This window comes from Pristis pectinata, chromosome 1 (assembly GCF_009764475.1).
Source record: "Pristis pectinata isolate sPriPec2 chromosome 1, sPriPec2.1.pri, whole genome shotgun sequence".
In the NCBI taxonomy this organism is placed as follows: Eukaryota; Metazoa; Chordata; class Chondrichthyes; order Rhinopristiformes; family Pristidae; genus Pristis; species Pristis pectinata.
Window position 1 is genome coordinate 34066854 of NC_067405.1, and position 24395 is coordinate 34091248.

General features: G+C 40.5%; 1 protein-coding gene across 2 annotated transcripts in view; it reads left to right on the forward strand.

Annotated features, from left to right (window-relative positions):
- Positions 1 to 4491: 4491 nt before the first annotated feature.
- Positions 4492 to 24395, forward strand: part of lrp2a (low density lipoprotein receptor-related protein 2a) — a 178774-nt gene continuing 158870 nt past the window's right edge. The window contains exons 1-9 of one of the 2 annotated variants that reach the window (XM_052027503.1): positions 4492 to 4610; positions 7108 to 7254; positions 9148 to 9264; positions 12169 to 12297; positions 13713 to 13882; positions 15282 to 15505; positions 21131 to 21337; positions 22473 to 22675; positions 23430 to 23570. In XM_052027503.1, coding sequence (XP_051883463.1) covers positions 12231 to 12297; positions 13713 to 13882; positions 15282 to 15505; positions 21131 to 21337; positions 22473 to 22675; positions 23430 to 23570 — 1012 coding nt within the window. In that variant the 5' untranslated portion in view covers positions 4492 to 4610; positions 7108 to 7254; positions 9148 to 9264; positions 12169 to 12230. The remainder of the gene's footprint in view (positions 4611 to 7107; positions 7255 to 9147; positions 9265 to 12168; positions 12298 to 13712; positions 13883 to 15281; positions 15506 to 21130; positions 21338 to 22472; positions 22676 to 23429; positions 23571 to 24395) is intronic. The other variant, XM_052027511.1, reaches the window with a different exon arrangement.

Genomic DNA, 24395 nt, shown 5'->3' on the forward strand with positions numbered 1-24395 from the left:
GAATTTTGATTTTTTTAAACTCATGCTTTTCTCACAGAGCATGAAATTTGGCCAGCTTCTATGGAATTGGTTAAAGATTGGGATTAGGTCTACTTCACGCTGTGGTTAATGCTCACGGACCTTACAGAATAAAGCTTCAGAACCATGATTTAAAATACTGGGAGATTTTGGTAAGCAGAAGTGGGAGGTTGACCTTTGCTGTTTTATACTTTTTTTGGTGTAACAATTTTGCAGAACTGCTGCAGCCAATCCAGAAACAATGGCCATTTCAAATGTGCACATTAAAATGAACAAGCTTGTTATAGAGAATTAGAGCATTTGAGCATGCTTTAGACAAGTATAAAAAAGATAGAATGGAAAGTAATGCTTCCTTTCCCTCTTTGTTGTGTCTCAGAATACCTGCACAGAACTGCACTACTCCAGTCAGTTTTTTTTTAAAAGAAATCTCTCATGAATCAGCTTCTGCAAGAGATTGTCAGTTAATATCTATTTGGGGACGATATTGTGCTGTGACCCCAGGCATATCAGGAATTATTTAGCATTTTCTTTTCTGTAACTGTTGAACTTTTCAAATATTTATGTAGAAATTAAAGGTAGTTAAGGATGCATTTGACTGTGGGATCTCTGCTGTGATCTCTGGCCAAAAATGAACATATGGACAGGTGTCTGTTGTAAGACATAGTCAGTTGTAAGGAGAGATGTTGAAGAAACATTGGTTTGACTTTCTCTTGCTAGTCTTGCTGTTCTCCAGGGGAGGGGCCCTGTCTCCACTTTCTGCCTCTGGACTATGCAACAGTATGGACTTCAGTCACACTTGCAATATATTTGTTGTACCTTCAGCTCTCTTGGATTACTGGTCATTTTATATATGCAACCTAAAACAACAGGTCGCATATTAATCAAATAAAGAATGCAGGGGAAACTTCTATGTCCAATGAACGTTTAAAATATGGAGGTTGCTAGGTTGTGAAGTAGTTGAGATGATTACTCTTTCAAGGAAGCCACAATAGTACAGATGAGGAAAAAAAGGAAGGCTATTATATGAGTACTTTTATGTAATAAATGGAAATGCATCTGTGTATTGGTATTGGTTTATTATTGTCACTTGTACCGAGGTACAGTGAAAAGCTTGTCTTACAAACCGATCGTACAGGTCAATTCATTACGCAGTGTAGTTACATTGAGTTAGTACAGAGTGCATTGAGGTAGTACAGGTAAAAAACAATAGCAGTACAGAGTAAAGTGCCACAGCTACAGAGCAAGTGCAGTGCAATAAGGTGCGAGGTCACAACAAGGTAGATCGTGAGGTCATAGTCCATCTCATTGTATAAGGGAACTGTTTAATAGTCTTAGTGTAAAATTAACTTTGTAGGTTTGTTGAATACAGAATCAAGAATTAAGTCCTTATTTTTATGATGAGAAAATTTCCTGCATTAAAATCAGTTTTACCGATCATGTGAAAAGTTGTGAGAATGAAAATCATTAAAACAATATAAAGGGAAAACATTTTAGCATTTGGGATAAGTTCTAATAATGTAGTGTATTTTGATACATGTGCACACTGTAGATGATTTAATAACAGCAACACTGGCATATTCAGACAGACTGTATTTGTTTGAGTGATAGTCATGTGATAGTTCTGAACTGTATCAGGAGGTGAATAGCCAGAGCAATCTCTCCTAGCATCTGGAGGACTTCCATAGAACCATACAGCACAAAACAGGCCCTTCGGCCCACCGTGTCGTGCCGTCCCATCCATCAGACCACCCTCACACTACCTAACCTCTTCCTCCCGCATATCCCTCTATCTCACGTTCCTCCATATGCCTATCCAACAAGCTCTTGAACCTGTTCAATGTATCTGCCTCCACCACCACCCCAGGCAGTGCATTCCATGCACCAACCACTCTTTGGGTGAAAAACCTCCCTCTGACATCTCCCCTGAACCTCCCACCCATAACCTTAAAGCCATGACCTCTCGTCTTGAGCATTGGTGCCCTGGGAAGGAGGCGCTGACTGTCTACTCTATCTATTCCTCTCAATATTTTATATACCTCTATCATGTCTCCTCTCATCTTCCTCCTTTCCAGTGAATAAAGCCCTAGCACCTTAAGCCTCTCCTCATATTCAATATCTCCAATCCAGGCAGCATCCTGGTAAATCTCCTCTGCACCCTCTCCAACGCCTCCACATCCTTCCTATAATGAGGTGACCAGAACTGAACACAGTACTCTAAGTGTGGCCTAACTAGAGTTTTGTAAAGCTGCATCATAACCTCGCGGCTCTTAAACTCAATCCCGCAACTTATGAAAGCCAACATCCCATTGGCCTTCTTAACTGCTCTTTCCACCTGTGAGGCAACTTTCAACGAACTGTGAATATGAACCCCCAGATCCCTCTGCTCCTCCACACTGCCAAGTACCTTGCCGTTTACCCTGTACTCTGCCCTGGAGTTTGTCCTTCCAAAGTGTACCACCTCACACTTCTCCGGATTGAACTCCATCTGCCACTTGTCAGCCCAGCTCTGCATCCTATCAATATCCCTCTGTAAACTCCGACAGCCCTCCACACTGTCCACAACACCGCCTATCTTAGTGTCGTCCGCAAACTTACTAACCCAGCCCTCCACCCCCTCATCTAAGTCATCTATAAATATCACAAAAAGTAGAGGTCCCAGAACCGATCCCTGCGGGACACCACTAGTCACTGCCTTCCAATCTGAGGGCACTCCCTCCACCACAACCCTCTGCTTTCTACAGGCAAGCCAATTCCTAATCCACACAGCCAAGCTTCCTTGGATCCCTCAGCCTCTGACCTTCTGAAGAAGCCTACCATGAGGAACCTTATCAAACGCCTTACTAAAATCCATGTAAACCACATCCACCACACTGCCCTCATCAATCTTCCTGGTCACCTCCTCAAAGAACTCTGTCAGGCTTGTGAGGCAAGATCTTCCCTTCACAAAGCCATGCTGGCTGTCCCTAATCAGTCCATGATTCTCAAGGTGTTCATAAATCCTATCCCTTAGAATCCTTTCTAACAGCTTACCCACCACAGACGTGAGACTCACCGGTCTATAATTCCCTGGCCTATCCCTATTACCTTTTTTTGAACAAGGGGACCACATTCGCAACCCTCCAATCCTCCGGCACCACCCCCGTAGACAACGAGGACTCAAAGATCCTTACCAGCGGTTCAGCAATCTCCTCCCTCGCCTCTCGAATCAGCCTGGGGAAAATCCCGTCAGGCCCCGGAGATTTATCTGTCTTAATATTATTTAACAACTTCAACACATCCTCTCTCTTGATATCAACAACCTCGAGAACATTACCCCTACCAGCACTCCCTTCCACATCATCAAGACCCCTCTCCCTGGTGAATACCGAAGAGAAGTACTCATTGAGAACTTCTCCCACTTCTGCTGCCTCCAGGCAAATTCTCCCACCTTTGTCCTTAATCGGACCTACCTTCACCCTAGCCATCCTCCTACCCTTCACGTACTTGAAAAAGACCTTGGGATTTTCCTTAACCCTACTAGCCAAAGCCTTTTCATGTCCCCTTTTAGCTCTCCTCAGCCCTTTCTTAAGTTCCTTCCTTGCTACCCTATATTCCTCACAGGCCCTGTCTGAACCTTGCTGCTTATACCTCACGTATGTTACCTTCTTCTCCCTAACAAGTCGTTCCACCTCTCTCGTCACCCACGGTTCCTTCACCCTGCCATTTCTTCTCTGCCTCACCGGGACATATTTATCTCTAACATCCTGCATAAGATCCCTGAATATCGACCACATCCCCATGGTACATTTTCCTTCAAAAAGGACATCCCAATTTACACTCCCAAGTTCTCTCCTTATAGCCTCATAGTTAGCCCTTCCCCAATTGAAAAACCTCTTGTCCTCTCTGCACCTGTCCCTGTCCATGACAATTTTAAAGGTTATGGAGCAATGGTCACTGTCCCCCAAATGCTCACCCACCAATAGATCCTTCACCTGTCCCGGTTCATTTCCTAAAACTAGATCTAACATGGCATTCCCTCTAGTCGGCCTGTCAACATACTGCGTCAGGAATCCCTCCTGGACACACTTAACAAATTCTGTCCCATCTAAACCTTTGGCACTAAGCAGGTTCCAGTCTATATTTGGAAAGTTGAAGTCTCCCATTATAATAACCCTGTTATTTCTGCTTCTCTCCAAACACTGCCTGCCAATCTGCTCCTCTATATCTCTACTGCTACCGGGGGGCCTATAGAATACTCCTAGTAGAGTAACTGCTCCTTTCTTGTTCCTTAACTCCACCCATACGGACTCTAGAGATGATCCTTCTACAACATCCATCTTTTCCATAGCCGTAACAGTGTCACATATATATATATATATACATATTTGATTGCCCAGTCGTTGAAAATAATCTGACACTACTTAGTTACTTATTATAGTTTCCAAATGTATTTTGTGAATTGTTATATAGTGTGGTAATGATGTTGTGTTTTGTAGCTTATCCAGAGTGCACAGGAGAATATTTTACCTGCCCCAGTGGTCATTGCATTCAGCAGCATTGGCTCTGTGATGGAGATGATGACTGTGGAGATAATGCTGATGAAAGAGGATGTGGTAAGAATGTGGGCAATCAGTGAGTATATTAAAGTTTAAGTGAGTGAGATTAATGAACTGATTAATGAGGATTACAGAATTTACCAATCATGCATTCAAGCATGAATCAGTGCTGGAGCAATGTTCGCTGTGTTGGCACAATGAGTTACCTTTGACTGCACCATTGTTTATTTCATTGAATCCATAGAAAGTAACAGGCAATCAGGAGGAATCTTTGCAGTCAACAGTTCTTTGAAGTTAAACTTTGAAAATTATGACTGATTTGAATGAAAGAAACATAGAGAAAGCACAGTTTGTGTTTTAAATTGATGACCTTTCATCAATCTTTCACACTCCCACTCGTTATCTAAAGATTTGCTACATTCAACCAGTTTTCTGCTTTTCCTTCCAACCAATAGGTTTCCATCAAATAGATTTTGTTAGATTCTAAAATTTAATTAAAAATTACAGTGGTAAGTAGAATGCGGGAAGACCAATTGCAGTGTCGATATGGAAGTGACAGGCTTTGCGGACACATGTATACCCATATGCCAGAGTCAATATCAAGTGCAATTTTAGAGTCAAATGACTATAATTGCTGAAGGAAAGTATTGGTATTGGTTTATTATTGTCACTTGCACCGAGGTACAGTGAAAAGCTTGTCTTACAAACCGATCTTACAGGTCAATTCATTACACAGTGCAGTTACATTGAGTTAGTACAGAGTGCATTGATGTAGTACAGGTAAAAACAATAACAGTACAGAGTAAAGTGTCACAGCTACAGAGAAAGTGCAGTGCAATAAGGTGCAAAGTCACAACAAGGTAGATTGTGAGGCCATAGTCCATTCCATTGTATAAGGGAACCATTCAATAGTCTTATCACAGTGGGGTAGAAGCTGTCCTTAAGTCTGGTGGTACGTGCCATCAGGCTCCTGTATCTTCTACCCGATGGAAGAGGAGAGAAAAGAGAATGTCCCGGGTGGGTGGGTCTTTGATTATGCTGGCTGCTTCACCAAGACAACGAGAGGTAAATTCAGAATGAGAAATATTTCAGGTGGGTCAGGAGGGAGAGCTGAGAGGGGTAAAGGAGGAGGGACTGTCCAAGTACACCGAGTAGAGTATATGGGTGGAAAGGTAGAAAGAGGAGAGATGGGAGGAAGGGGAGGTTTACAAAAAAAGGTAGCAAGAAAAGGATACGGCTGCATCTAAATCCTGGATGTCTTTTTCTAATGTTGTGGGAGATTGGAAGTTTTAAGTGAAGTAGGATGAATAACCAAAAATATAAGAATGAAAAGTAGCTAACAATTCCAGTATAGAATACCAAGGCTCTTAAAACCTCCAGAGAGGGATCTGTTGAGCAGAGTCAGAGTTTGGGCACAATGTCATCCAGGGGATCCATTTGAGACATAACATAGCGGCATATTTAAATCGGCAAAGCCCTTGTTGTATGGGTGTAATGTGGGAATAATGATAAAGTTATCTTTGCTGTGTGACTATTATTATTGACCATATCAAATTGCCTACGTTTAGGCAATGAACACAGTAGAAGTGGTTTTTCAGAACTGTGGGGACACAAAATAACTTGTCCTTTGTGAAAGACTCTGAAATGCTTGTGGTAACTGGGTAAGAGGGATTAGTTGATGTGCTCCCCTTGTAAATAGTACTATTATGCCGGAGTTGGAGCTCTCTCAAATACACAGCCTCAAACCACACTACTGCCACCTCCACCAACATTCCCCACTAACCCAATGGCTTTTTGAGCTCCTCTCAAACCCCAACCTTTCCCTAGATCCCGGAATAGCTTCACTTCTACTGAAACCAGCCGAGCACACCCAGTGAAACCAAGTGGACCAATACTATTATATGTCAGATTCCGATTGGCTCTTTTGTCTTGAGGATTTCATGACCTCCATATATATGTGTGTGTATATATATATATATATATATATATATATATATATATATATATATATATATATATATATATATGATGTTATATGAAATGGGGAGGGTTGTAATTCAGAGAATCTGCTGGACAGGTTGTACTTTTCCAGGCTATAATGTGTAGCTAGAACAAATATCTAAAATGAAATACACTACAGGTTCAGCAGCTAACTCGCATGCTGGAAATTAAATGCAAGTTAAACAGCATTTCTGCAAAGGGAAGCAGATTAAATGTTTTGGGCTGATGACCTTTCAAAAATTAACTGTTTCTCTCTCCTCAGGTGTTGCCTGACCAATTAGTATCTTCAGTATTTTCTGTTTCTATTTCGATAAAACAAAAGACTTCCATGTTGAATAATATATGTATAATGTGCAAACACATCTCTCAATATCCCTCAAATGTTCAGTTATATAATAATACAATTATTTCCACTGTGAGCTTTTTTTTGGCTTTATCATATGTAGTTTTACAGTACACAGCATTTGCATTTAATCCAAAGGATTGCTTAAAGTTGTGCTTGGTTCATGCTGGGCTCCTTTAAAAATCTGTCTCTGTTTATATTTTTGAGCAGAAAGGGGGGAACAGAAAATCTGTTCACCAAGGCAGTGGTCTTGTCCAAATTCCCAACAGTGTATCCCTCTCAGCAAACTTTGTGATGGGATCCTGGACTGTTCCTTTGGTGAAGATGAAACTAATACTACGGCTGGAAAAAACTGCAGTGAGTACTCAGATACTGTTAGAGGAAATGTTTCTCTCTTGCCTAGAGAATCATCTGATGGAGGAGAGCGCACTCTTGAAGAGCCCATCTGCTTGTGGAAGTCATTAGAAGGCTGTTTCTGCAGTGAGATACCATGGCAGTTATTTGACAAAAGGGGCTTGTCCTTCTTGTACAATACTTAAATTATTTCTATCAATCTGTGTGTGTGGTACAAAGCACCCTGAATTTCATATTGTTATTTCAAATGGAGGTCTCCACACATTCCATTCAACCAGGAAGACATGTTCTAATGGTCCTGTCTGCTACCCATCCCACTTTCTCCTGGCTCCCTCCCCCCCACCATGTATCCAATGAAACCTGGTAAGTGTAGAGTCTTGTGGTATCCCACTGAGTGTCTGGGGCATACCCATCTTTCGTGCAGCAAATGTCCACACTCAACAGCGCTTTTTCTATCAGTCTTGCATTTCTTTTTTTGAGTTTTTCACAAAATTGGTGAGTTCTTGCATTTTCATACGTCATGATGTGTCAAATCACCTGAGTCCAGAATGCCTGCATTATAAACAGTATCTTTTCTGGAGTCATCCAAAAGTTTTTATGACTTTGATTATATTATAGTCTTACTCTTGGAAGAATTATATGGCCAAATTATCTGAGTACTGTACTTTCCTTGCCAGAAGGTGTTGTGTTTGATTTTGTCCCCATTTTATGGCTATTTTCTAGCATTCAGTTCCTTAGCAGATATCTGTTGATGTGCAAGAGCTTGCAATAGTGAGGTGATGGTGGGGGAAGGAATAGAGGAGGCAGCGAACGGAGACAACAAACATGTTTTTACTATTTTGGGAAGCTCAGACAAGTACACATGACTAGACCTTCATGTCCTCTGACATGCCACACCAGCATTCAACTCTCTACTTTTCACTTGTATCCAATAAAGTGACACCAATAATTAACAGTCACCTATATAAAACATGAGATAATGAACATGACAAGCATGTTCACATCATAACATCAAGGATATACATATATACCCCTCCAAAACCCAGCAAATTTAAATTTGTGCTTGGGTCCCAGTGATGTGAGCTGCTTTATCAGAGCAATTCTTCTCTGCAGGGCATTTATAAAAAAGGCAATTTATTTTTTAAAATGATGCAACAGCTCAAAACTGTACAAAGACTCAAGAATGTTCCATTTTGTGTTAATTGCTGATCATAGATTGAACAGTTATAGGGAGTTACAATTACCTGCACTGTTCAGATTTGGGGAGAGAAAAATCAGTGGGGTTTCTGTTCCAAGTTACTTTCCAGCGAACCCTTCCTGCATTGCAAGTGAAGCCATCATTTGATATTGGCAGTGGTGTCATGAAAGTTTTTTTAAGTAAAATTTCCCCCACGTTGTCCTTTTATCTCGTTTAGCCCAATTTTAAAATCTGTAACCCTTGGTCTTTGAACTATCTACTAGTGGGAGCTGCTTCCCTCTATTTATTCTAACTAAACCAGTCATAAATAATTTTAACACAGAATGCTAATATCTGATAGAATTTCCTGGCCAAAAAAGATTCTGCTCATCATTGCTTGACTACTAAAATTGTGGGATAATGAATAAATCCTTTGTTGAAAGTTGGCTTTAATATTGGCACATTTATGCATGGTATTATCTTCTAGATATTATCCTTAGTCATTAGAAATCTAGCGGTTCTTGTGCAATGAATGTTCCTTTCTCTGCCAGTACAACAATATGGTCACAGAGTTATACAAACAGTCATATTTCAATTAATAAAACTTGAGCTTGAAGCGATAGAAAAAATTAAAACATCTGCTATCTATTGTTAGCAAAAGCTTAATTTTATTCATAAAGTTCTCCCCTAAATACAGTTATATATTTATTGTTTTTTAGGTGTAAATAACTGTGCTGCTTTAAGCTGTGAATATCACTGCCATTCTTCCCCATCAGGTGGGGTCTGCTTTTGCCCATCAGGATATGTAGTGGACACTGATGGTCGCTCCTGTGTTGGTGAGTGCTACAGAAGTACCAGGAAGTCCTTTGTCAGTAATTTGAAAGCTCATGGAATGATTATAGAATATTGACTCCAAATGCTGAATTTGCAGGATCACTTTATTGGCATGAACTGGATGATTATCCACTCCATGTAGAGTGTACCTTGAGGTCTGCTAATGAGGAAGGCGGGCAAATGGGTAAACATAGGAACATAGAAAACCTACGGCACAATTTGGCCCACAAAGCTGTGCTGAACATGTCCCTACCTTAGAAATTACTAGGCTTACCCATAGCCCCCTTTTTTTCTAAGCTCCATGTACCTATCCAAAAGTCTCCTAAAAAACTCTTATTGTATCTGCCTCCACCACCGTTGCCGGCAGCCCATTCCACACACTCACCACTATCTGAGTAAAAAACCTACCCCTGACATCTCCTCTATACCTATTCCCCAGCACCTTAAACCTGTGTACCTCTTGTGGCAACCATTTCAGCCTGGGAAAAAGCCTCTGACTATCCACAATGTCAATGCCTCTCATCATTTATCCACTATCAGATCCCCCTTCATCCTCTGTCGCTCCAAGGAGAAAAGGCCCGAGTTCCCTCAACTTGTTTTCATAAGGCATGCTCCCCAATCCAGGCAGCATCCTTGTAAATCTCCTCTGCACCCTTTCTATGGCTTCCACATTCTTCCTGTAGTGAGGCGATCAGAACTGAACACGGTACTTCAAGTGGGGTCTGACCAGTGTCCTGTATAGCTGCAACATTACCTCTCGGCTCCTAAATTCAATTCCCTGATTGATGAAGGACAATACACCATATGCCTTCTTAACCACAGAGTCAACCTGTGCAGCTGCTTTGAGAGTCCTGTGGACTCTGACCCCAAGATCCCTCTGATCCTCCACACTGCCAAGAGTCTTACCATTAATACTATATTCTGCCATCATATTTGACCTAACAAAATGAACCACTTCACACTTATCTAGGTTGAACTCCATCTGCCATTTCTCAGCCCAGTTTTGCATTCTATCTATGTCCCCACTGTAACCTCTGACAGCCCTCCACACTATCCACAACACCTCCAACCTTTGTGTCATCAGCAAACTTACTAACCCATCCCTCCAATTCCTCATCCAGGTCATTTATAAAAATCACATAGAGTAAGGGTCCCAGAACAGATCCCTGAAGTACACCACTGGTCACCGACCTCCATGCAGAATATGACCCATCAACAACCACTCTTTGCCTTCTGCAGGCCAGCCAGTTCTGGATCCACAAAGCAATGTCCCCTTGGATCCCATGCCTCCTTACTTACTCAATAAGCCTTGCATGCGGTACCTTATCAAATGCCTTGCTGAAATCCATATACACTATATCTACTGCTCTTCCTTCATCAATGTGTTTAGTCACCTCCTCAAAAAATTCAATCAGGCTCGTAAGGCAGGACCTGCCCTTGACAAAGCCATGCTGACTCTTCCTAATCATAGTATACTTTTCTCCAAATGTTCATAAATCCTGCCTCTCAGGATCTTCTCCATCAACTTACCAACCACTGAGGTAAGACTCACTGGTCTATAATTTCCTGGGCTACCTCTACTCCCTTTCTTGAATAAGGGAACAACAACCACAACCCTCCAATCCTCCGGAACCTCTCCCGTCTCCATTGGTGATGCAAAGATCATCACTAGAGGCTCCGCAATCTTCTCCCTTGCCTCCCACAGTAGCCTGGGGTACATTTCATCCGGTCCCGGCGAGTTATCCAACTTGAAGTTTTCCAAAAGCTCCAGCACTTCCTCTTTCTTAATATCTACATTTCAAGCTTTTCAGCCTGCTGCAGGTCCTCAGTACAATCACCAAGATCTTTTTCTATAGTGAATACTGTTGTAAAATATTCATTAAGTACCTTTGCTATTTCTTCTGGATCCATACACACTTTCCCACTGATGCACTTGATAGGTCCTATTCTTTCGCATCTTATCCTCTTGCTCTTCACTTACTTGTAGAATGCCTTGGGGTTTCCTTAATCCTGCCCACCAAGGCCTTCTCATGGCCCCCTTCTGGCTCTCCTAATTTCCTTCTTAAGCTCCTTCCTGTTAGCCTTATACTATTCCAGATCTCTAACATTACCTAGCTCTCTGAAGCTTTTGTAAGCTTTTCTTTTCCTTTTGACTAGATTTATTACAGCCTTTGTACACTATGGTTCCTGTATCCTATTGTAACTTCCCTGGTCTCAATGGAACGTGCCTATGCAGAACTCCACCACAAATATCCCCTGAATATTTGCCACATTTCTTCTGTACTTTTCCCTGAGAACACCTGTTCCCAATTTAATCTTCCAATTTCCTGCCTGAGAGCCTCATAATTCCCTTTACTCCAACTAAATGTCTTTCTAATCTGTCTGTTCCTAATCTCTCTCCAGTGCTATTGTAAAGGAGATAGAATTATGATCACTATCTCCAAAGTGCTCCTCCCACTGAGAGGTCTGACACTTGACCAGGTTCATTTCCCAAAGCAGAAGTACTACTTTGCTCCTCTGACACATTTATGGTTGGATAAAAGGACAACAAACATGTTTTTTACTGTTTTGAGAAGCTCAGTCAAGTACACATGACTAGATCTTCATGTCCTTTGACATGCCACACCAGCATTCAACTCTCTACTTTTTCACTTGTATCAGGGCCAATGAAACTTATTGTTTCAAAACTCTTCCCAGGACACAAACTCTCTTTTACATCAGTATCTTTATTTAGAGTGGCAAGGTCTAAAGAAATTTCCAGGAGGATTATGACTTGATAAAACAAGCCTTGATCCTCCCTCCACACTGTCATCACCCTTGTAAGAGATTATGCTAGGAAAATGCCACAGATTTTTGGCGCCACCAAATCTGAAAAAGTTCAATTTCTCCATTTTCTCTTAATTTAGACTTTGATGAATGTAATGTTTGGGGAGCTTGTGACCAGCTGTGTGAAGACGAGTAGGAAGCCATGCATGTTCCTGTGTGCAGGGCATACGTCCTGGAGCACCACAAGCACTGCCGAGCAAATGCCTCATGTAAGTTTGAGCGTAACATTCCTACTTGGTCTCTTGTTTAGTAATTCCTCCTGTAGATGTTGATCAGACTTACTATGGCTAAAAGTGTGGCAGTATTCATTTCCAGTTTATGTGATATCCTGGAGCATGGCTTTAGCTGCAGTCTGTAAATGTATTCAGGGAATCTATGGACAAACCTTCCAAAAAAGAACCAGTGTTATTATTTTTTGTTTTTGCAGCTTTCATAGAATCTCAAATGGCTACCATCCAGAATCCGTATTCCTGCATATACTCTTCAGAGTTATCAGGTCACATAGTCAGAGGCTTCTAAACCATCGGCCACCCATAATCTGCTATCCCACAGATTAGTTGAACTGCCAAACTGGATAATCCTTTTGTGGCAATCACTGAGTTGCTGGGCATTAGGGGGTGTGAGATTTTCTGCTTGAGGAAGCTCTTGGCTGGCTTTTTAGTGCCTTGATGGCTACATGAGAACACTCTAAAGGGAAGATTTTACTCTGTTCTCCTCCTGGTGTAAACACCTGGAGACTAAAGGGGAAAAATACTTTTAATTAAACATGTGAAGCATAAAATCAAAACTCCCTTGTCTTATGATAGTCCTGTGAAGCCTTTTTATAAAATTGAAGTTTATTGCAAAGGAATTTGAGTACTGGAGTAAAGAATTCTTCCTGGGATTATATAGAATTCTGGTGAGACTGCATCTAGAATTTTGGGCACAGGTATGCTCTCCCAACCTATAGAAGAATTTATTTGTGATAGAGGGAATGCAGCAAAGGTTCACCAGTTTCTTCCATGATGAAAGATGAAGTATTATATACTCTGTTGAAGGATATTTGACCTGAAACACAACACTGTTCCTCTTTCCAGAGATGCTGCCTGACCTGCTGACTGTTTCCAGCATGTTCTGTTTTATTTCAGATTTCCAGCATCTGCAGTATTTTAATTTTCATTGACCTATACTCTCTTGAGTTTGAAAGCGTGAGAGGTGATCTCAATGAAACATATACAAAATTCTTTGATGGTGGATGTGGAGATGATGGTAGCCTAGAACCAAGGGTTATAACCTCAGAATAAGGATTCAGCCATTCAGGGTAGAGATGAGGAAGAAAAAATCTTATTAACCTGGAGGGTTATGAATTTATCTAAGAGGGACTATTTCTCAGTTACTGAATATATTCAAAAAATGAATTGAACTTTTGCTTATTGTTTCAAATGAATCAAAATAGCATTCATTTCTGGTATAGCATCTCCTTGGTAGTGTATTTCCCACTGCAATATTATGTACAGTTAAGTAGCTTATTAAAAATTGACATGTACTGCAGCATGTGTGTTACCCAAAAATAGAGAAGCGTGCATTTTCTAAACTTTATCTAGTATAAGTGCACTTACTATAGAAATTAGTTCTTCCCTTACAGCTGGAATTCCTTCCATTATCTTCTCAAATGGTCGTGATTTGCTGATTGGTGATGTTCATGGAAGGAATCTACGGATTCTTGTACAATCTTACAATCGTGGTATTGCTGTTGGTGTGGATTTCCACTACTATCTGGGCAAGATCTTTTGGACAGATACCATTCAGAATAAGGTGGGCAACATTCCCAAAACAGGGCACTGAATCAATAATCTGGGGAAGATGAATATGTGTTGAATACACTTTAACCTTGTATGTATTGTGTTTCTAAGTTTTGATTTCCCACAGGTGTTTTGCTGTTGATAACCCACTGCTAGTCTGATGACACTTACATTATTAAATTCTCCATACTCAAACTGTTTTGGAAGTTACTCAAGTGCTCCTAAGTTCTTGTTATAAAACACTTGGGGGGGGGGGGGGGAAATCAAACAAGTTATGCCAACCACCCCAAGCCAAGCTGTTAATCATCTTCTTGCCAATAAGGAAATGAATTCCAAGCTCTTCTCCAAACCCTATTTTCAAACTTTCAACAAGAGAGCATAAGTATGAATCCCTCACCCAAAAATGCTTTTTGTGGAAATGACCATAGGGATGATGGGATTTACTTAACAGTCAAAGGAAGAGATGCATAGGGAGGAGCAGGAGTGTGATCACACCAAAAGGCAGGATTATCTTTCTGCAGGCACACAGTTCACAAGGCCCTAAATCCAAAATCTAATGTGAGCCAAAGTGGAATGTGACCAACCGGTGAAAGGCGCCTTGATACACATATAGACCCACATTGACGCTTTCTAATTCTATTGCTCAGTTTGAACTCTTTGCTAGGAAGGAGTAATCACTGTCAAAGATATAGGCAAGACCTTAGAGCTGGAAGTGGCAGCAGAGGCTCTCTGCTTTGAGATTAGGACATCCAGAAGAATATGCTCATCAAAATAACTGTAGGGGTCATGTTTATTTTCCTTTGCATTTCTGCTCTCGGGTTGCTTGACAGGCTATAGCATAAAGCCACAGCTGATGAGAGTAGGTAAGTGTAATGCAAAGAGTGAGCGATTGTGGGACATTCTGGTTTGAGCTGGTGAGGTGGAAAATTGGTTGGGATTTAGTAATTGTTGCTATAGTGAGCAGGTATTAGTTGGGAGGTCTGATAGTAAGGGAGAAGGAAATAGTGATTAGGGTCTCTGTTTGTGGATGGAGCAGGCAGATTGCAGTGAGGAAGTAATTACTAGATAGCTAATTGTGCCTGGAGGCCAACCATTGCTCCTCCTGGATAATTTACCTTCCAGGTCTGAATGGTTGCCAAGCCCTTGTCTGCCTTTGCCTTTGTTAATTCATAGCAGGGTAGATTTGAGATTCACATGATTGGTTTAGATTTTTTTGAATTTTAACCTTTAACCCAATATCAACCCATCCATCCAACTCTGAACTCCAAAATTTGACAATTTTTATTTACTGTATGACTGCTATCTAATTTGCAATGTAATGTATATTTTGTCTTGCTCCATGCAAATATTGTACATTTTACTCACATTCTGATTGTTTACAGAACCAATTTACTTAGCTTTTTGTTTATTAGCTTTTCTCTGTAGATCTCAGTGGCACTAGAATTCAGGAAATCTTAAATGTTTCCATTGACACTCCTGAAAACCTAGCTGTGGACTGGGTGAACAATAAATTGTATGTGGTGGAGACCAGTATTAACCGAATTGAAGTAGCTGATCTGGATGGAAGTAACCGTATAACATTAATTGGAGAAAACCTGGGAAATCCTCGAGGTATTGCTGTTGACCCCACTGTAGGGTAAGAAATAAATTATTTTTGTTGGAAAACATATCCAGTTGTTGATTAGAAAGTGATTTGTTTAGAAAGTGATTTGCACTTAATTTGATTTACTTCCAATCTTGTAGAGTTTCTGAGCTCTGAACCAATTTGTGCATTTGTCTGTTGAAACTGAATGAAACAGCAGGTGGCTGATCTGATCCCATCAATCTCCTGCTGCAGGGGTTAAGTTAAAAATAAGCCCATAATGTGAGAATAATGAAAAAGACTCCATAAAGTGGAAATTTGAAGACATCTAATTGGTACACAAGATATTGAATTATTCTTGTGGAACAAATAAGACTGCTGATTAGGGCCAATAATGTCAAGTATAAACCTTATCTCAATGGAAGACAATTGTTTATTCATAAGGCTGTGGTTCAACTTCTGACTCCAGGTATTTAAGCATGTAATTTAGATTGATGCTTCAGTGCAATTCTGAGGAATTGGTGAATACTGAGTTGCCACTATTCCAATGCCATGTTATACAGTGTCCCAGAAGTGTCCTCACAGAAAGATGTAAAATGCTTTTACAAATAAACCAGATTGTTTAAGGAAACAACAATGTCTAAAATCACCTAGATTTTCCATATTATACTGATTCATTTTTCTGATTAACTTCTCACTTTATCATATGTTTTTCCATCATGTTTTACCTTCTTCTTCCCCAAAGGATCTGAGTCCTTGCTGACAATTGGTGTCATAGGTTACAAGTTGCTTCTGGTATTTTATGGACATGTGGGCCTTTTTGGATCGGCAACAGCAACTTGCTGGGAAATTAACATGTCATTGACACACACCATTAACACAAATTAGCCAAAAAGTTCAAGAGACCAATACATGCACCATAACCTGAATATCTTCATGTTGCAAGCCTTTTTGCTTTTCCCTATTTACCTACTGGGGCTGGAATTTAACATTATGAGATTGTTAATGAAAAGTCAATAAATGTGATTGATCACCAAAGAGGACGGTTTGGCTGGTTGGCAGAAAGCAAAGGGTGGGAATAAAAGGATCCTGTTCTGGTTGGCTACCAGTTAGTAGTGGTGTTCCGCAGGGGTCGGTGTTGGGGCCGCTTCTTTTTACCCTGTACATTAATGATTTGGATGATGGAGTAAATGGTTTTGTGGCTAAGTTTGCAGATGACACCAAGATAGGTGGAGGAGTAGGGAGTATTGAGGAGACAGGAAGGTTGCAGAGAGACCTAGATAGTTTAGGAGAATGGGCAAGGAAGTGGCAGATGAGATTCAATGTTGAGAAATGTGCAGTTGTACACTTTGGAAGCAGAAATAAACGGGCAGATTATTATCTAGAAGGAGAGAAAATTCAAAGTACAGAAGTACAAAGGGACTTGGGGGGTACTCGTGCAGGATACCCTAAAGATTAACCACCAGGTCGGATCGGTGGTAAGGAAAGCGAATGATATGTTGGCATTCATTTTGAGAGGTATGGTGTATAAGAGTAAGGAAGTGTTGGTGAGGCTCTACGGGGCACTAGTGAGGCCTTATTTGGAATACTGTGTACAGTTTTGGGCCCCATATCTTAGGAAAGATGTGCTGATGTTGGAGAGGGTTCAGAGGAGATTTACGAGGATGATTCCCGGAATGAAAGGGCTTACATATGATGAGCGCTTGTTGGCTCTTGGACTGTACTCACTGGAGTACAGAAGAATGAGAGGGGGCCTCATAGAAACATTTAAAATGTTGAAAGGACTGGACAGAGTAGATGTGGTCAAGCTGTTTCCCTTGGTGGGTGAGTCCAGGACCAGAGGGCACAGAATTAGAGGGTACAGATTTAAAACAGAGATGAGGAGAAATTTCTTTAGCCAGAGGGCAGTGAATTTATGGAATTCCTTGCCACGTACAGCAGTGGAGGCAAGATCATTGGAGGTGTTTAAGGAGGAGATAGATAGTTATCTAATTAGTCAAGGTATCAAGGGATATGGGGATAAGGCTGGAAATTGGGGTTAGAATAGTTTTTTTCTTTTTTTTTCTTTTTTTCTGCTCATGGAGCAGACTCCCCTCCCCCCCCCCCCCCCCCCCATTTCTCATTTCTTTCTTCTTTTTCGCCTTTGGAGCAGACTCGATGGGCCGAATGGCCTACTTCTGCTCCCTTGTCTTGTGATCTTGTGAACATATTCAGTCTCACTTTTGCATGTTATAAATTGTCAGAGAATGGAGAGAAATAAAAATTTTACATTTTGTTCCCACTTTTTCTTTCAGTGTGTCACTCATTCTTGTTCTTTTTCTATGCTTGATTTGACTCCAATTTATGTGGTCCAATTTATTAACCCCCTCCCTTATCAATTGTTTCACAATTTCTTTCTCACTCCTTAAATCACATTGGTTAACAAAATACACTGATCCTGCTGCCCTATGGTCCTCACCATGCTGTGGTAATCCAACACTTCCAGCAAACTATTCCAAAAAATACTTTGGGCTGGCAGGTGCAGTAATTAACACCAGTGAGATGCCTCAGTCCTGCAAGATCTGCCCCAATGAATTTCAGCAGATCGTTGTACTGTCAGAGCATAGATACCAAGTCCTGCCTCGTCAATTAATGTTTGCAGGTGAAGTTTACAGAATGCCTTCTGGAACAGGAATCCTATTAATTTTAACCCCAGCGCTGCCCCACCACAGAGCACAGCTGATGTTATACCTTTAGGCAGACCTTTTTCCCTCCCAATGTTCAATGACTTTCTTTGTGTGGAAGAAAGCAGTGCATCTGGAGGAAATACATGTGGCCATGGGGAGAACGTGTAAACTCCACATAGACAGCGTCTGCAGTCCTGATCAAACCCAGGTTTCCGGAGCTGTGATGTGACAGCACTAACTACTGGGCTGCTTTGTCATCCACTCAAACTGACCTTCTATGATGAAAGTGATCCACTTTTTTAAAAAATGTGGCAAAGTTGCATCCTATGAATGGGGCTTCATATTCCCCTTAGCTAACAGCAGGGAAGTTGAGATAAAACTTCCATACAGGGAGTTTTCAACAAAGACCTGAAGTAGTCTTGCATTATATGAATTGTCCAACTTAAACCTGAAAGTACACAGTTTCTTGTTAATTAGGCTAGGTTTTCATATCATATAGTCACAATGATTTAAATAAGATTTACAGTATAGAAATAAGGCATTCAGTGGTTATGCCTCACATGAGTCTCTGGCAACCACATTTCTTGTTACTCTGTCCAGCAGCTCCTTAAATTCATTATAGCTATTGGCTTCAACTACTCCACAGAACATTGAGTTCCATATTTTCACCATTCTGTAGGTAAAGAGGCTTTTTACTCAATTTTTTATTGAAATGCCTTATTGACCCCATCCATAACCTTAAAAGATCTCCATTAGAAAAAAATTGCATAATTCTTTAAGCCTTATCACTCCTTATGATGGTCCCTTGCACACTTCCTCTATTTACTTGGCTTTGCTGCTGTTTTATCAGTTTCTTGCTCCTTATTTGCATTTACTCTGTTCACTCCTTACTAGCTTTGGTTGTCAAATATCTACCTACCTCTCTCCCAGATATGTAAATTGGTTTATTGTTACATGTACTGAGGTACAATGAAAAACTTCTTTTTTACATGCCATCCATAAAGATCATTTCATCACATCAGTACATTGAGGTAGTACAAGGGAAAAACAATAACAGAATGCAGAATAAAGTGTTACAGTTAGAGAAAACGTAGTGCAGGCAGACAATAAGGTGCAAGGCCATAACGAGGTAGATTGTGAGGTCAAGAGTCGATCTTATTGTACTAGGGAACTGTTCAGTAGTCTTGTAACTGAGGAATAGAAACTGTCCTTGAGCCTGGTGGTACATGCTTTCAAGCTTTTGTATCTTCTGCCCGATGGGAGGGAGGAGAAGAGAGAATGTCTGAGGTGGGTGGGGTCTTTGATTATGTTGGCTGCTTTACCAAGGCAGCGAAGTATAGACAGAATCTATGGAGGGGAGGCTGGTTCCCATGATGTGCTGAGCAGTATCCACAACTCTCTGCAGTTTCTTGCGGTCTCGGGCAGAGCAGTTGCCATACCAAGCCATGATGCATCCAGATAGGATGCTTTCTATGCTGCATGTATAAAAATTAGTGACATGCCAAATTTCTTTAACCTCCTGAGGAAGTAGAAGTACTGATGCACTTTCATGGCTATGGTGTCTACGTGGTTGGACCAGGACAGGGTATTGGTATTGGTTTATTATGGTCACTTGTACCAAGGTACAGTGAAAAACTTGTCTTGCATACCGATCGTACAGGTCAATTCATTACACAGTGCAGTTACATTGAGTTAGTACAGAGTGCTTTGAGGTAGTACAGGTAAAAACAATAATGTTCACTCCTAAGAACTTGAAGCTCTCAACCCTCTCAACCTCAGCCCTGTTGCTGTAAATGAGCAGATGCACCGCTTCCCTTCCTGTAGTCAATGACCAGCTCTTTTGTTTTGCTGTCATTGAGGAAAAAATTGTTGTCATGACACCATGTCACTAGGCTCTCTATTTCCTTGCTATATTCCAACTCGTTGTTATTTGAGATACGGCTCACTACGGTGGTGTCATCTACAAACTTGTAGATGGAGTTAGAGCATGATCTGGCCACGCAGGTTTCAGTATATAGGTAGTAAAGTTGAGGCCTGAGGACGCAGCCTTGTGGGGCACCAGTGTTGAGAATAAGCATGGCAGAGGTGTTGCTGCCTAACCTTACGGATTGTGGTCTGTTGGTCAGGAAGTCAAGGATCCAGCTGCAAAGGGAGGTGTTGAGTCCCAGGTCGAGATGAGTTTGTTTGGAATTATAGTATTGAAGGCAGAGCTGTAGTCAATAAACAATAGTCTAATGTAGGTGCCTTTTATTGTCCAGATGTTCCAGAGAGGAGTGTAGGGCCAGGGAGATGGCATCCGGTGTGAACCTGTTTCAGTGGTAGGCACACTGCACTGGGTTGAGGTTGCCTGGGAGGCTGGAAATGATGTGTGCCATGACCAGCCTCTTGAAGCAGTTCATGACAGTGGATGTCAGAGCCACCGGGTGGTTATCAGTAATGAACATTACCTTATTTTTCTTATTTTTCTTAGGATGATAGTGGCCTTCTTAAAACAGGTGGGACCTCAGATTGAAGTAGGGAGAGGTATGTCCCGCTAGCTGATCTACACAGGATCCAAGGACACAGCCAGGGACACCATCCAGGCCAGATGTTTTCTACGGGTTCAGTCTCCAGAAGACTGATCTGACGTCTGCAATGGATATAAAATATATTTAGTGACTGTTTCCTCCACCCCTTGAGGAAGAGAGTTCCAAAGACCCTTTGAGAGAAAAAGATTTGACTTATTTCTGTTAGATGGGCAACTCCTTATTTTAAGAGAGTGACCTCCAGTTCTCGATCCTCCCACAAGAGGAAGCATCCACTCCACATTGAGTGTCAAGACTGCTCAGGATTTTACATGTGTCATTCAAGTTCCCCCTAGCTCATCTAAACTCCACGGGATACAAGCCAGAGATTGCTTCACAGCAGTAGACATGCAATTTCTTTCTCATTGTACTGAATGTAGAAGTTCCAATTTTTGTGCCTGATGATTTTTCGTTAGAATTGATTGATCAAAATCTATATTTCTGCCCAGCTATTTATTCTTCTCTGACTGGAATGATGATTCTGGTGCCCCTAAACTGGAACGTGCTTTCATGGATGGAACCCATCGTTTTGAATTGGTCAGGACCAAGCTGGGTTGGCCTGGTGGAATAACATTGGACATTATTACAAAAAGACTTTATTGGGTGGATAGCCGTTATGATTACATAGAAACTGTAACATATGATGGACTTGAAAGGTAAGTACCCGTTGGCTAGATTTTTTTGTAGAAAATCAATTATTTAAAAGGTTATTGGAATTGTTTATCTTGAGGGTCAGCTTGCGAGTGCTAATTCACTGGGGGGATTGTAATTTTTTAAACAATGAAATGGCAACTCTTGAGAGAATATTACTTTATTGATATATGTCTGGCAGTTATTGTGTTTTAGATCTGCTCATACCACAGTTTTATGTCCTGTGCTGCTGGAACTAAAGTAATTAATCTCTGCTACAGTGCAATTGCTCCTTTTTCACATAATTTAAGCAGCAATTGTTTTCAATTTCCTCTCAAGAAAATGGCAAAGGATATTCAAGGTTATGAAATTTGGCGGCTAGCTTCTATAAAATTTGATTTTAAAATGGCACCATCCTTAAAATATATGCACAAATGTTTGCAAAATTTGAAATAAAGTGCTGTAATTATCTGTTGGATGTATTTTTGATGGATTCAACAGTATAAATTGTGTCGTTGTTTCATTTATTTAAAAAAAAGCATTGAAAAAGATGTACAAAAGAGTTTGGTTTGATTGCCACCTTAACCATGAGTTGTTTAATGTCGTTAGTGGGCCATTCACAATAGACATTGCTTTGTAAAAATTACAAAAAATTGTGATCGATTAAAATTAAATAGTAACACAATTTTATTTGTATCTCTTATAAATGAGCCCTGTAAGAGTTATTAAAAGCAGAAACTGGACACAATTTAGAGAGAAGAGAACTTTGAGGAAGAACTCATTGATATTCTATTTATTTTTCATCAGCAGCAAAATTAACCTGATTGCAATATATCATTTATTGCATGAATGCCTTGAGTAGGAACTGAACATTTACATTGATAGTAAGGAGCGATGAGAACAAAACTGAGTATGTTTTGCAATTTTCTTTAAAGTAAACTTCATGTTCTGATAGCACAGACATGCTGGTACTGCTATTTTATGTTCAATCCAACTTTTTTATTAATAATCTTGTTTAGTCCGATTCTACTATAACCACACCAACTTGAACTTAATTCTGATGAGACAACATTATACTTCCCAGGATGCACTGTGTTCTGATGTAGATGTCTAGCAGATTTTTTTCATGCTTTGTAAAATAATTTCCTTGCTTTTACACAGGAAAACCATTGTGAGTGGAGGTATGGCAGTTCCCCATCCTTATGGAGTAACTAATTTTGAAGATAAATTATTCTATACTGACTGGACTAAGATGGCTGTTATGAGAGTCAATAAGTCTATAGACAATGACCCACAAATTATCTATCAGTCTTCACTGAAACCATATGGAGTGACAATATATCATGCATTCAGACAGCCATTTGGTAAGTTCAGTATTTGCATTATTTTTAATATGATAGCTTTAGAATGCTATTCCTTTAAAATCAAGATGATTGGTGATCCTATAGATTCAATAAAGATCAAAAATTACTCAACCAATATCTCTTTTTTGTTAAATTATGAGCATAACTAACAAAATATTCAGTCTCATTTTTGCATGTTATAAATTGACAGAATGGAAAAATAAAAATATTAAATGTTTATATTTTATTATTTATTTGCCATCCCTTACCAACATCAAGTCATAAATCTTATCCTTATATAAAGCACTGCTATTTTTCCCCAGACACAAGCCATTGAAAATACAGCACTCCATTTTGCCCCAATCCTCATCTGTTCTGCTCTTTAATCTCTCGACTTTCATTCCTTCAAAGATCTTCCCTGCTGTCTTTCCTCCCTCCTCTTTTCCCTGGTTCTGTACCTACATAAAACATGCTACCTCTTATTCTGACTGGTTCTTGTGAAAGGTCAGCAACCTGATGAAAGGTCAATGGATCTGAAATTGTAACTGTTTCTCTGTCCACAGATGCTGTTTAACCTGCTAATTATTTCCAACATTTTTCATTTTCTACTTTATAGTTGGTGCATATAAACATATGAAAAGAGTGATGGTTAAAAAGCAAGCTAAAATAATCTGTCCCACTCAACAGTGTTACAGCTAGGCAATATAAGCTTGCATTTCTTTAAAATTTGCGCAAGGTTAAATAAATAAATCTGTTCTATATTTGCTCATTTTAGTGAGGAATCCATGTAGTAATAATAATGGTGGATGTGAGCATATATGCATCCTCAGTCATGGAACAGACAATCTAGGCCTGGGCTATCGATGCAGATGCAGGCTGGGTTTTGATCTTCACCGTGATCAGAAACATTGCTATGGTAAGTGAATCATCTCAAGAATTCACATTTTTATAGTTATGTAATGATTATCTTCAAATATTTCCACTAAAATAATCCACAACCTCCTTTTGTTAATCTATGAATACTTTCATTAACCTCCCAGTATTTAATAGTTTAAATGAAATCAACAATATTTTGCATAGTTGTAATATCATGCCCTGAAGAGTATAATTAACTCAGTGAGGTAGACAGTGTACTGCAGGGAAAACTGCTCTGAACAATGAGCTGCTGAGTGGCATGGAAAGAAAGAAGAAACTTCACACAGGATACTTCTTGACATGTGGTCATTGTTGCATTATTAGGAATTGAAGCAGCAACTTGGAGATAGCAAAAAATTATATGATCAATCTGTGTTGGAATGCCCCTGCTTTCCTTTGAATCATGTTTGGGAAATTTATGTCAATATGAAAGAGCTGGCATGCCTCATCCAAAAGACTTGTTCCTGAAAATTGGAAATTGGAAATGAACAAAACCAGAGTGTGGGAGAGGATCACAGAAACAGCTGTGATGGGAGAGTGAGCAGGTGCGGGAAGAGCTGCCACGAGTTAGCCTCACTGACTCAATGAGTGAGGAAGAGAGTCTGCTCAGCCTTCCCAGCTCTGCTTGGCTTGACCCAGCCCCTGACTGGTGCAGCTTGAGGTGGTGGTGGTGGTGGTGGAGTTGGGTAGAGAAGGGATGTGGAAATGCCCCATTCTCACCCGGCAGAAGATGCCTGCAGCAGGCAGCAAGTCCATCAGCATCTATCCCGCCAGTCTCCGAAACGCTCGATTGTATGCATGGGGTGTCCCTAAGTTGGGTGTTCAT